Source organism: Sus scrofa, chromosome 14 (genome assembly GCF_000003025.6).
Source record: "Sus scrofa isolate TJ Tabasco breed Duroc chromosome 14, Sscrofa11.1, whole genome shotgun sequence".
NCBI classification, from domain to species: domain Eukaryota; kingdom Metazoa; phylum Chordata; class Mammalia; order Artiodactyla; family Suidae; genus Sus; species Sus scrofa.
The window spans coordinates 96,363,024-96,377,722 of record NC_010456.5 but is presented as its reverse complement, the minus strand read 5'-3'; the positions used below and the strand labels follow the sequence as shown (position 1 = coordinate 96,377,722).

The 14,699-nt window shown below is 32.2% G+C and overlaps 2 protein-coding genes and 1 long non-coding RNA gene across 4 annotated transcripts in view; 1 reads left to right on the top strand and 2 right to left on the bottom strand.

Annotated features, from left to right (window-relative positions):
* PCDH15 (protocadherin related 15) overlaps positions 1 to 14,699 on the bottom strand; it is an 857,865-nt gene that overhangs the window by 10,310 nt on the left and 832,856 nt on the right. Inside the window, 4 exon segments of the mRNA XM_021073535.1 lie at positions 716 to 734; positions 10,487 to 10,639; positions 11,731 to 11,739; positions 14,156 to 14,374. Coding sequence (XP_020929194.1) covers positions 716 to 734; positions 10,487 to 10,639; positions 11,731 to 11,739; positions 14,156 to 14,374 — 400 coding nt within the window.
* Positions 1 to 14,699, top strand: part of LOC102158750 — a 102,738-nt gene that overhangs the window by 47,669 nt on the left and 40,370 nt on the right. The window lies entirely within an intron of this gene.
* LOC110256792 (protocadherin-15-like) lies at positions 41 to 10,480 on the bottom strand. Its single transcript, XM_021073536.1, has one exon. It carries the CDS (start codon positions 6,505 to 6,507, stop codon positions 5,191 to 5,193), a length of 1,317 nt encoding a protein of 438 aa, XP_020929195.1. The 5' UTR covers positions 6,508 to 10,480; the 3' UTR covers positions 41 to 5,190.

Genomic DNA, 14,699 nt, shown 5'->3' with positions numbered 1-14,699 from the left:
ATACTTTTTTTTTTTCTTTTTTTTTTTTTTTCATGGTGGCACCTGTGGCATATAGAAGTTCCTGGGCCAGGGACTGAATCTAAGCCACAGCTGTGACCTACAGTGCACCTGCGACAATGCTTATTTCATTTTCTTGACTGAGGAACTATATGCTAAAATATACTAAAATCTTAGTGACTTCACTGATAGCATCTCTTACAGTGTGGTTCACCAAATACCACTGGCGAGAGTGTCCAGTATCTTTTCCATAGACTGAGAGTCAAATTAACATAAAGAAAAGCCAGAGCTTTCTAATTGTTTGATTTTTTTTTCCTTTTAACTTTTTATAAGCTCAAGCTCTAACATGGTAGGAATGAGCCTTGGACTGGTATATATAAAAAAAAAGTTAAATAATCCTACATTTTCTAAATTAGGTTCATAGCCTTAGAAAAATTAGGGGGAATGTCCCAATATCAAGTAAAAACTAATTCAGGAAAAAATAAATTTATCTTTGAAAAGGTGAGCAGTTGTTCTTTGTTCACCCATTGAATAATAACTTAAAATACTAAAACAAAGAAACAACAAATATTCAAAAAAATAAATAGCAAATCACACTTATAAGTTTTGTTGAAATAGAGAAAAATCCCTAGTTTTAAAAGACTGCAAATCAGTCCTGCCTAGAACATAAATATTTTCCTAGTAAGCTTGATGTAACATAACACCATAAAGCCCTTACCTCTGATGTATAACCTCTCCTGCAAGGCAGAAATGAAGAAATCAGTATTAAACATCTTGGATTTTCAGATTAAATTGAACTATAGATAAGGGCATTTTAAGAAAATTAGAGGAAAATTGAGAAAGTAAATTTTACTAAAAATTGTCTCAGTGAGAAATATAATTTTCAGCAGTATCAAGACTGGAGGATCAAGGTTTCACACCTCCATTATTAAAAACAATTATCACCCCAGACCCTCATTGCATATGAACATCAAACCATACACAATCTATTTTTAACTCAGTGGTATATAACACACTTTAACCCTATTATGATCAATTGGATTAAAAATATTCTGCATCATCTCTGTCCTAGACAAGTCTTGATACATATAAGATCATCAACTGGCAAAAAAATATGCTTCATACATGAAAAACACATCCGGTATAGGACAAGGAATTATCTCTATGACTAGAACATATTCTACATGTTTGTAAGATTTTTTTGTTGTGTTAATTTGTTCTAAAAATAATAAATGAAAAATATTGATTAGCCCTTAAAGGGCAATTACGTTATTAGACATGAAGTGGAAAAGCTTTTGAGATGTAATAGCCAAACATTCAATATTACATAACGATGTATAAAGTTAAATGGAACACAAGTGGTGAAACATTTGTACTTGAAAGGGAAAAAAGTGTGGAATGTTTTAAATGTTGAACATCATTAAAGTTTTTTCATTTAGTATTCATTAAACACTTGACCCAAAGTATTAAACTGGTGCTATTGACCATGCTATATGAAATTAATAAATGACTGAAATGAACATTTTTTTTGAAGTCCAACAAAACAATCTCTGTAGGAAATGTATTTAAAATATTTCACAGACTTTACAAGGTAAGTCCATTTATTTGAATGCATTTAAGTGACTGCGTCATTACTAACTGAAACAGTTGGTAATAATAGTAATATAATGCTTATATGTATATACAGCTCTTTGAAATTTATTACAATCATCCTGCCTTATCTGTGGTTTCAGTTACCCAGAGTCAACCACACTCCAAGAATATTAAATGGAAAATTCCAGAAAAAAATTAGTTTTAAATTGTGCTTCATTCTGGGTAGCATTATAAAATCTCACACTGCCCTCTCTGTCCCACCCAGAATGTGAGTCATCTCTTTGTCCAGCATATCCACATGGTATACACTATCCATCCATTAGTAGAGGGGAAAAAAGTGTATGTATAGGGTTTGTTTGAAGTTTCAGGCATCCACTAAGGGTCTTGAAGGTTATCCCTGTGGCTATGCAGGGACGACTACACTTGAAATATACCTATAGTGAGTTTTACACACTTAGGTTTCAAAAATGACTATTGAGTCATATACATAATATGTGTATATGTGCCTTTTATACATAATATAAAATGTCCAATAAAACCTAGATTTTATTTTCTAGGATATTTAAATTGCCTATTTTCATTAACAAGATTTTTAATAAATATGAGAAATAAAATATCAGTAGATGTCAATGTAGGAAATAAAATGTCATTAGATGTTCTAGTATACTATTTCCATTAACATTTTTGTTGCCTTTTATTTGGGTATTTGTATAGTATATGTTAGTTCAAAAGCAAAAAGTGACTCAGAAAAGGTAAACAACAGAATCAATATGTATAATTATCTGTGTGCTTTCAACTAACATGACTTCCTATTGATCTTTATAAAACCAGTCATATAATACTGATACATCTTTAGTTTATAGCCAATGTGTATTAATTATTCATTTTAAGCCATTTGTATGCATTGCTGTTTACTTTTAACAATAAGGAAAATGTATGGTGACCTGTTTATGTCTTTTAATAAGGTATAATAACTTCTTGTGCACTAATTGGAACATGATAAATGAAGAAGGAAAAGCGTTTTGTTTTGTTTTGTTTTTAGAATTTTTTTTTACAAGTTGATTGTCAGGCTATGAGGACTTAGGGGTTGTGGAGAGGAATGATATTTTGGCTTGTATAGTCAAAGAATATTTTTAGGTCTCATGTAGAAGATGTTTCAATTGATTTTTATGACAAAGGGAATCTCCAAATTTAATGTCAGTAAAATACTAGATTATAGGAATGAGTGTTTTATTTGAAAAGTATAAAATACTAATAAATTTTTAAATTTAAAAAATATTATAAAAAGTACAATGTAACAATTTAATAAGGCTATACATACCTGCATAAAGTTATTTTGATTTCTTGTATTTCTTTGGCAATTATAGATATTTCATTATCAAGGAATCCTAAGGAATTATCAATAATTTTTTTCACATTTCCAGGAAGTTGATACAAAATAGTTTAAAAAACACCAGACATATTAAAGGCTTACACAATTTGAATAATACCTTGTCAGAGTCCGCCAAATAGCACAAGTTCTCATGCATATGACCAGCTGCCAACAAAAACTCCAAGTGAAGTTTTTCAGTGAAAGAGAGAAAAAAATCATGTTCAAGAACCCCAAGAAAGAAATTACTCTTGATTTGGATGAAAAGAATCTGGAGTAGAGGAGCTAATGAAAATAATTAACTTCACAGATTTTTTTTAATTTGCTATTGTTAGTTAGGGATGCCAGATCAAATTTGAAGAAATGTCACATACTCTAAGAGTCAAACATAACCCATGGAAATGATGCATTGTAGGTTCTGAATCTAGGTTAATATACTTACAATGGCCATTATCAATCAAGATTTTGCCTATATTTTGGAATTTTGTTTTCCTCTGTGCAGACTTATATCTTCTAAAATATTAAAACTGGAGAGTAAAATAAACAATTATATTTGTATTCAAAGTGGGGATTTCCTATAAATAAAATTTATTCCATGTGTGAGATGGAAAAAAACAAAGTAATTACTTGATGGTCAAGTGTAGCCTTCATTAAGATACAAAGATGGTACTTAGCTGATGCCTTTAAGAACAATTACAACTACAGAAGTTTCTGCCTAGAATATAGATTTTTATTCTTTTTGCCTAAGATAAAAAAAAAGACCTACATAAAACTGGCAATAATTCACCAGATATATTCCCTCTTGATTTCTATTTAAATTTTTTATATTTCATTTATACACTAAGGCTAAAGTTGGATGATTTATCCATAGCAATTAAAAATAACTAGGTGGAGTTCCCGTCGTGGCGCAGTGGTTAACGAATCCGACTAGGAACCATGAGGTTGCGGGTTCGGTCCCTGCCCTTGCTCAGTGGCTTAACGATCCGGCGTTGCCGTGAGCTGTGGTGTAGGTTGCAGACGCGGCTCGGATCCTGCGTTGCTGTGGCTCTGGCGTAGGCTGGCGGCTACAGCTCCGATTCGACCCCTAGCCTGGGAACCTCCATATGCCGTGGGAGCAGCCCAAGAAATAGCAACAACAACAACAAAAAAAGACAAAAAAAAAAAAAATAACTAGGAATAAAGCTGATAATGCACTTTTCTAAATTTTAATAGACAAGCATATCTGATAATATTGATAAACTTACTGGAAAATATAACTTTCAACAATGAAGTAGTCTAAATTCATATTAGCAACAATGAAATAGTCTAATAAATACTAGAAAGAAGTTTGTAGACATGTATTTCTCTTCTTGATGAAACTGATTATAATTTCTTTATTAACTTGGAGAAAAATACTATTTTTGAAGGAGGTTCCTATGATAAAATTATAGTAAAGGAGATGATATAATAATGTGGACAAGCAAAACTAAAGAGCACTTTAAACATCTGTGGGAACAAGGAAATGCCTTATAAAAGTCAACAACTCAAGATTTATTTCCATTATAAAGAAGGGAAAAGAAAGCACAATGAGAAATAACAGAATAAGACAGCAATTGAAAAAGTAAAAGATTTATCAAATGTATAAGCATACTAGTAAGATAAAAGCAAGCCAGAGTAGAGAATGTTCTTATAAGAAAACAAATGTCTATATCTTATAGCACCTGAGATTTATTTTGGAATACCATAATGTCTGTCATCTCCTACATTTCTAGATACATTTTACTTTGTTAGTATTTCTTCTTACCAGATACATTGGCTTCAAGGAAATAACAGGACATATGATATCATTTTTTTAGCTTATCTATCACAGTCTGCTGTTTTCCTGGAGCACTCATACAAAACTATGATCAAAAGGTAAATATGCAACTTTCTTAACATGATAAACAAGCCATTGGTTTAAACTGGATATCTTAACTTTCATGCCCATATATTCCCATTGAAAAATAGATGGAAATTACTTACTTTTTAAATAAATGTAGACAAATAATGCTACTTCGTAGTTAAGAAAATTAATGTAAACCTATGAGTTAGTAATGATGAGATTAAAACTTTTAAATTAAAAAAATGAGTAAAACCAGTATAGCATTGAGTATAGAGTAAAAGAATAGAATCTTCTTTAGTGTTCAGTTTTGCCTCCACTCGAAGGTTATGGTCAACAAAAGAGTTGTCCAGTTAAGACAGGAAAAGCAACATTACAGTGAAGTAGACTGACTGGGAGATGGTTTTTCAATTCCCTCAACAATATTGTGCAACTTCTCCTGGTTTTGTTCAGATGTCTTTTCCATATTTGCTGTCTCTGAAGGGCAACTCATTTGAAGTTTTGAGAGGGGTGCTGGTGGATTATTTTTTTCTATTTGACTGTACATGTTAGCTACTGACTGTTCAAGTTTTGCTAAGTTTTTTATATGCTTGAGGATGCCTTTTGGTTCCCTCCGAAGGTTTGCAGTACACATTGTTGTTGATGTGGATAGCTGTACTGTAGTGGATTTCATTTCCTTGGCTGGTGTCACACTGACAGTGTGTTTAGTAGCTGGTGTACACACACACATGGTGGACAGAGCTGAAGTTGAAAGAGGCAGTGGGGAAGAAAGAGGAGGAGATGGTGGAGGAAGAGAGGGAAGTGAAGGTAAAATAGGTGGAGGAGAAAAAATAGAGGGAGAAGGAGGGGGAACAGAAAGTGGAAGAAGTGGAGGAGGGGGAAGAGGAGGAGGATTAGAAGGAGGAGAAGGAGGAAGACAGGAAAGAGCAAAAGGAGTAGGGATAACAGGAGGAGGAGGAGAAGGAGGGAAAGGAGGAGGAGAAGGAGGAGGAGATGAGGGAGGAGGAGGAGGAGAGATTTTTAGTGGATGAGGAAGATTTTCTGAAGTGTTCCTTTTGTTTCTGAGAGTCATCATATAAGTGGGTGTCTCTCTCCTAAAGAGCACAGAATTTGAAATGCAAGGCATTGAAGGAGAAAGTTCCAAGGAACAATCAGCAGGAGAAACGATGACATTAGGTTCTGATTTGAGTTCCACAGTTCTTGAAACAGTTGGCAAAGTGGAGAATGAGGGGTAAGACCAAGGAGAAGAAAGCGAAGAGTCTGAAGACAGAGATTGCGACTGTTCTGTTCCTTGTACAATCAGTGATTCACTTTGTCTTATTTGCTCTTTCTCTGCTACATTTGTATCTTCAACTGTTAGCAAGGGACTACTGTCACCTCTTTCGTTTGGATTGGTTTCAGTGCCTTCACTCTCAGTTTTCTGCTTGGTGCTTTGCCATTGCTTTAGAGCTACAGTTTCTGTTCTATTGGGAAGTTCCCACATTGGCCTCCTAGGTAAGCAAATTGGCCGATTCCACATCCTCTGAATCTTTTCTCTTGGGCCTCTCAGAAATTCATTTTTGGCTTGTGTTTTGGGTAAAAATGACTGTACGAAATCTGTTCTTAGTGAAAAGCCTGAATTTGTTGGTCTTTGATCTGTATATTCCTTATAAAAGGTATTATGGGTGCTTAAGGAGTCCTCATCAGACATCAGTGTGAATTCTCTTGCTGACTTGGGCCAGCTGTTCTCAAGAGATCCATCTACATGAGTCTGCTTCTGAGCCTCAAAAGTATTGGAAGAAAAGTGTTGATGTTTCCTGTCTTCTGAGACTGATTTATTTTCCCTGCTTTGTTGGAAATGGTAGAGAAGGAAAAGACTTGAAAGAAAAGAAGATAATGAAATGTAAGGAAACAGGTTGTGACATAGCTTTCATGAGAAAGATGTTTTTATGGTTCTCATTACTACTTCAAAATATAAAAGGCCAAATAACACTAATAATATATTGGAGCAAGGCATTACTTTCATGTTTCTGTTCTAAAAAAAAAAGCAGAGCAGGAAAAGCTTGAGAGCTGTTAGTAGCATGAGAAATTCTCATTTTTTTAAAAAATGTGTCAATATTCACACTGACTTTTTAAGTTGGTTTGATATAGCCAAGTTTCCATGACCACACTTAACAGTACGCTCTAGTGAATAAATCACAATTGTCCAAATTGCAGACCAGCATGTTGGCTAGTGATTTCATATCGTTTGCCTTGGTTGAGGGTGCTCAGAGCTGACTGTTTTGGGGAAAGGATCCTTAGCTGTGTCTAATTTAGTACTGCCCGTTATCTCTCATCTAAGTAATTCTGGCCTGGAGCTAAAAGTACTCTCCTGTCTGAGATAAAGTTTGCAAGTAATTTTCTAGTCTCCAGACTAAGAGAATTATAGTCCCCAAGGACAGATGAGAGTTCAAAATTACTATTGAGAAACTGAATATAAGAATCATGACAGAGATTGTTTTCTTCCATTTTTCAGTTTTATCCTTAATCATTTAAAAGCACTATAAATATTACAAATAAGAAGAGGGACGATTGGTGTTTCTTTGGAACATGGTGTGGATTAAATTTTAGTCAAGACTCACTTTAATGAAAAGATATATTAATATAACAGTTTTGATATCACTGAAATATTTCCTCAGATATGGATGCTGAGTCATAGTGGCTGTAAGTCTTAAATACAATTGAATAAGTCAAGAGCACAAATAAGTGTCTCTAATAAAATCTTTGGGACCCTTCCACCAGAAAGACAGGGGGAGTTGTGGTCTTAAATGGTCACTATTAGACTTTGCTCTCAAGCTCAGAGTAACAGTTATTTTTGTTATTGTTTAATATTCACCCACATATAGAAACAAAATAAAAGGGACATATTTTGAATAAAAATTAAATAGCTACATGGAAAAATAAGGATGAGAAGTGAGGCAATAAAATAATATATAAAGCCAAAATTATTATTGTGTCATTTGGCAAAAATATAATCTGCAAGAGAATTCTCATAGGTAGAGAATTATTCTCTCCTGAATAATTCAGAAAGTGGAGACAGTTTGGACTAAACAAACAGATACTACTTTTAAAAACCTTGAAAAGTCATTTTTAAAAATCAAGGCTGACATTATATAGCATCTGTTTCTGTGTAGATATATTGGTTTTATTTTTCTTGGAAAGGACTATCTATACAATGCACCACATCACTTTTGATTGAAAGATATCCATACATGTTTTTAACAAATTAAAAACAAGGAGAATTTTGAAACTCCTTGTGGTAGACACAGGTACTATTAGTAGGAACACTTGTTTAAACTCATGCAATTTCCAGATAGCAAAAGGGGGTAGAAGATATAACTTTCTTTTTAGAAGTAAATTATTATACAGTAAAAGATGAAGATTACTGTATATGGAGCAAAACAGCAATTAATCTATTCTATTGCATCTTTTTTTCTAATGCCTTTGTATTAGAATGATATTATTTACTTACTTATGCCTATGTATCCACAGGTGAGAAAGAGAAAACATGTGATAGAAAAAAAAAAGTTTTAACTATAGTTAATTTGAGATGGCTATGAAAATACTAACAGGAACTTGCTTTAAATACTTCATATGTATATTCAAAAAAGAAAATTCATGTATTTTATATTTGTATTTATTCATATGAATAATTTTAATAATGCTTAAGATAAAATCACATGGCATTTATTTGGTTTTCTTAGTGCATAAAATTACACCTAACTATCTATCTTCTATACATAGGTTAAATTCACCTCTATTAAACATCAATAACTTCAGTTCTAAAACAAATTATGAGATTCTAAGAAATTGTTTCTATGTCCTAACTGAAAAAATTAGTCCATGTTGATTTATAAAGAAGATATAAATAACATTTGGAAGGAAGATAGAAGTACTATGATGACTGACGGAGTAATCACTGAATCTACATTAAGTTATTAATTACTTATGAAGCTATTTTTTAAAAAAATGACCTTTGATTTCTAAAAACATCTAATAATTTCTTTGGAGCTATCTTATTTTCTAGTAATTTATGATTTGAATCCTGGTAAGTTTTTGAATACAGAAGTTAAACATTTATTAAAGATAATTAAATGTGAAGAACTTAAAATACTTTAATAAATACATGTTAGAATTCTTCTATGTACCACAATTTTTCAAATAAAATAGTCCCCAAGTGTTGCTATTTGAATAGTATCACCATTAAACTATATTGGTTCCAGATAGTGTTATAGTATACCTGCTTTTGTTAAATAAAAATAAATATATATATCCCTCACTCATTTCAAAACACACTCAACTTGACACATCCTCTTTTTTAGTTTCAAACATTTTTTGCTAAAGGTGGTTAACAATAAAAGAGAATCAAATCTTATTGGCTCAATTCCTACATTCACCAATAATTCAAAAAAAGACTATCACCTTAAACTTATGAAAAAAAAAACATATTTAAAACATGAATCCTGTATTATACATTGCTTTAGAAGTAACATGTCTACCATTAAGTTATTTTAAATTCAATTTTAGCATTAAAATATATATTAAAATCAGTTTTACATTTTAAAAACTATTTTCAATATAACTTTATGTACCAGTATTAATACAGTAAACATTGATACATACTTATATTTAAAAATAGTTTTCCCACTAAAAAGTATATTTCATATTTTTTGAGGCTTGCTTTATTCCTACTAGTAAATGCTACAAATGTAACACACAGCATGTGTTTTAGTCCCTCAGTTCTACCAAATTCTCACTAATAAAATTTTTTATGGATTTAATTTAATCATAATCAAAATTTTATAATATCCTTGTTTTTCATGTCATGTCTTAATAGAGTTACTCTTGAATTTTTAAAATATAGACATGTTAAATATCTCCAAAAGGAATCAGGTTTTGAGAGTAGTATCATTTTAGAAACTATAAAGTTATGAAGTCTTTTAACAGTAATTTTAAAAGTCTTTTTCAAAAATGATAATTTAGTATTAATTCAAGATTCCAAATAGTACAGGAGAAATATTAAGCTATCACAGCAGTCTTGTTTGAGGGGAATATAATTAAAAGACTATTCTTAAGTGGTTGGATATTTAATATTCTTGTTGGATATTTAATATTCTTTATTTTCATTCAGATTTTAATTATGTTATAACATCTTAAAATAATATCCTAGAAAAGTCAACTTTTTAGATGATAGAATTGGTTTTCGATTACCAAATAGGAGTTGGCTTTTGATACCAAATCAGGAATTACTGCTTTATGATTGTGCTTTATTTTCCTCATTTTTTTTTTTTTGAGAAATTCAGAATCAAATTTTAATTTGGGGGAAAATGTCTGCTTGATTCTGAAGGTTTAGTGATTAAAATACAATACTCAAGCTATTCATCTGCAAATGTCTCCTCCAATTGAATACTTTTTTCCTGTCACTAATTTTTTTTTAATGTTCTTGTGTTTGTTTGTCTTTTGGTTATTACTTTTCAATTGAACTTTTCTTAGGTTCTCATCTTAACAATATTCTGTTTAGAAAAATGTAACAATCAAAGTAGGCTGTAAACTGTATTTCCACATCAAATAAAATAATTGAAATGAAATACTCACCACATAGCGTCCTGGAAAACCCACTAACTTCTAAAAGTCCCAAAAGATCTACTTACATTGTGCTATCCCCAAGTTCTTCATAGAGATGTGCACCCGGAGGAGGCGGGGGTGGTGGAGGCATCGCCACTGGTGCCGGGGCAGGCGCTGCTGGTTTAGCTGCAGGCAGGGCGGACTGGATGCGCGCTGTCTTGGTGCACTCAGCTTGGCGTCTTTGGTAAAGTAAGGAGGTTTTTCAAAACTCATTTTAGAAATCATATAATTATGAATAGACTACCTTTTAATAATAAGGTCCAGTAATCAGAGGAACCCATTTAATTCTTTTACACAAATATTTTAGCTATTAACTGATAAAATTAAAAAAAGCATCCCACAGAGCATCCTTTAAGTGTAACCTCTTCCTTTTTTTTTTTTTTTTTTTTAAATATTTACTCCTTGAATAATGGGTAGGATTCAATAGAAATATTTGCAAATTAAGTTAAATGATACTATTAAAGGGTGAAAGCAAAATATTTATACAAATGTGACTGATAATGGGTAGTTATTTAATGGATCTCATTCAGAAGATACATATTTTCCTTTATTATTTCTTCCATCTATTTAAAGAAAGGTTACTTTATTTTAAATTATTTTACCAGTTCCCCTCATGGCTCAGTGGTTAGCAAACCCGACTACATCCAAGAGGACTCAGGTTCGATCCATGGCCTCACTCAGTGGGTTAGGATCTGGCATTGCCCTGAGGTGTAGTGTAGGTCGCAGACATGGCTTGGATCCAGCATTGTTGTGGCTGTGGCATAGGCTGGCGGCTACAGTTCCGATTGGACCCCTAGCCTCGGAACCTCCATATGCCATAGGTGTGGCCCTATAAGACAAAAAGACATTAGTTTTGACATTAGTTTAAAGAGGCTGTGGAGGTATTCATATTTAGGGGGGTTTAGTGAGCTTTGATTTCCCTTGGATTCCTAGGAATGGCTGTGATTCCTCATTAGAGCTAAACTGTGCCTTTTGACTTTCCTGGATACTGATAATTCCTTCCTTAAAACCAAGATTTCAAAGGGTAGAACCTATCAGGACAAACTCTTTTTTATCTTTCCTCCACTTACATCCAGTTGTCAAAAACCAGCCCAAGTAGATCTACACAAAATTACAAAGGAATTTGAACTAAAAAAATGCACAATCCCTGCAAATACAAAACAGACTAATACATGGTTCTGGACAGGCTGACTACTTTGTCAGTATTATCTGGGCTTTTTCTTTTCATATTATATAAAATCATATGCAAAATATTAGTAATTATACTTACACTTTAAACCTGTTTAGGAAAGCAATGAGTAAGAAAAAAAGAGAAAGTTCCATGAGAAATATTGCATTCATAATATTTTAACATCTGATTTATTCTAAATTTTGAATAATTTATTGGTTAAACTCATAATGACACAGACTTAATAACATAGTAGGGAAATTAAGTATTTCAATTCAGAAGGTGAAAAAGGTGAACACTTTATTATTACTGTCACAGTTCTACAAACTGTTAAAACATTCATTTCAGGAAAACAAAGAAATGAACTAAATAGAATATGATAAACTGGATTAAAACATGCATATGTGAATATCAACCCTGACAGAGAAATGGAATATTACAGATGATCTGATCTTTATAATTGGTTTCTTGGTTTACTGTGCTTGAAGAATATTAAAAGAATGGAGACAGGTAGCAAGCCTTGATTATACTCCTGGCCTCACTTTGAAGCCGAAGATAGAATTGGAAGGTGCAACTGCTGGGTAATGGATTTATGACACTTTTCCTACATTTGCCTCTTAGTTTCCCATGCATAGCAAATTTCAAAGACACATCTTAATATGAAAGAATAACCAGTCTTTCCAGTTTATTTACAAGCAGGGTATGAAGTTACAAAAGTTAGGTTTTTAAATATTAAAATTTTACTTTGAAACAAGAGCAGTGGAAAATTCATTTTGTTTACTTCTGTTAATCTATAAAACAGAGTAACTAAACTTCATTCATAGAATGTTAAGCTGATTACTGAACTAAAAATAATTAAATAATGCATCTTCACAATGTTTAAATATTAAACATTTTACTTTTTAAATTAAAATTCAGACCACTGAGTATAATATCCAGGGTGCTTCAGTTTTAATTACTGCATTGTGTACCAAATATAAGTTTTCTCACTGATTTTAATGCTAGCAGCATATAATAAAGCTCCTTTTGGAAATAGTTGAGTGAAAAAGAATAATTGTAATACAGATTATATTTACCAGGACAATTAATATTTGCTTGATGGCTTAATAATCTAAAAAAATTTATCCAGTGTTGTTTATTCATAGGCTTTAGATTGGCATATCAATTGATTAAGCACACATTTAACTTCAATATATTGAACTAAATGTTATATTTGCGACTTTACATTCCTTTTGTGACAAAAATTTTCCTATGGAATCTTAATGCAGAGCATACTTTGGAAACTTCAGGCTGGAATTATTTAATTTAAAAGAAAATTCTCAGTGTTAGAGAACAAAGATAATAGTTTAAGAACATATAAGGACTATTTTAGCACCTTCCTTGTAGGTATATTAAGTGATAAGTAGCTGTTCTACCATTATTTCTTACCATTTGTTATATCAAGTAATTAATATGATTTATGATTCCTAGCTGTTACTTATTTTCATTTTGTGAAATGAAACCCTCAGAGTTATCTTAATCTATTCCACATTTTTTTTTCACGAATCATTGTCAATAGGGATATACTTAAAATATAAAGCCCTCTATAAAAGGTTCCCCATGCCTAGTATCAAGAACAGCTTAGCTTGCTAGACCATTTTATTTTCTTTTTGCTTTTTGTTTGTTTTGTTTTATTTTTATTTTGTTAAAAGTATAGTTGATTTACAGTGATGTGCCAATTTCTGCTATATAGCAAAGTGACCCAGCCCCCCCACACACATATATACACATACATACATTCTTTTTCTCATATTATCTACCATCATGTTCTAACTCAAGAGAATGGATATAGTTCCTTGTTCTATACAGTAAGACTTCATTGCTTATTATTTTAAATATAGATGTTTAAATTAGCTAAAAATTATTTGACTACTTTGAAGAGCCTAAAGAAGAAAAATGTAGATATTTTAAATGGATATAGGAACCAGAAAAACGTAAAGGCTGTACAGCCAAAACAGGCTGTTAAATGTTACAGTCTAGGCCATAACAAGGCTACCAAAGAAAGAAGAAACCATATGGAAAATATGAGTGTTAAATGATTTTGCAAACACTGATCATCTGCACAGAGGTAAGTTTAACAATATGAATAAAAATGTATCATGGCAATTTAGTCAGGCTACAGACCTTCCTTTGGAACTGGGGTAGCTGCATATAACATTCCACTGCCTTTGCCCCAGGATACCTAGTACCTTTTCCCCCAGAGATCTCAACCTGTGAAGAGCATAAACAAAGCTAAAGGAGGTAACCTAATATTCCTATAGGATAAGAATATATTAGGAGCACAGGAACTCTGAGCAATCTGTAAAAATGTATTGAAAGTTTGTATTGTTTTCCCTTAAAGAAGGTCATTTGGTAGAAGAAAAATGTAGCACTCCTAGAATGGCTGCACTATTCATATTTTACAACTACTAAGCCATTTCTCCAGAGACAGTTTTTTGATAATGCCTTCTTGAGAAACTATCCATGCTCAGCGTGTATGAATACTTACTGTCTGTAGCTGACCAAAACCACCAAGATGGCTGGAATACAGCAGAGGATGATGATAAAAGCCAGAGCCAGCAAGGCCCCTTCTGTATAGCCTAGACTTTCTCCTCGCTTTTTAATGCTGGTCACTGCCTCTGGAGTCCGGATCTCCAAGATGCGTCCTCCTTCTCCATAATATGGCTGAAAGTCTTTATTGATATCGAGTAGTTTGCCATCCAAAAATCTTTATTATTTGATAAACAGTAAAATCAATGATGTTAACAGAGAAAGGTCTTTTTTAAATAAAATATTTTCATAATATCTTTCAATATTTTCTTTATAGCATAAGCTGAGTCAGAAGTCTTTTTATGAATAAAAAAGCATATATAAAAAGCAAAAGCTAACAATAAATAACACCTCTATATACACATATCCAAGATATTAATTACAATAGCTCTTATTTAACATGCTTACAGACTTGGAGAAAGTAACTATCAATGTCATTGAGCTTTATATCACTATGTTGAAATTATTTACATTATTAAGTTATACAGGTGGAATAAAATATA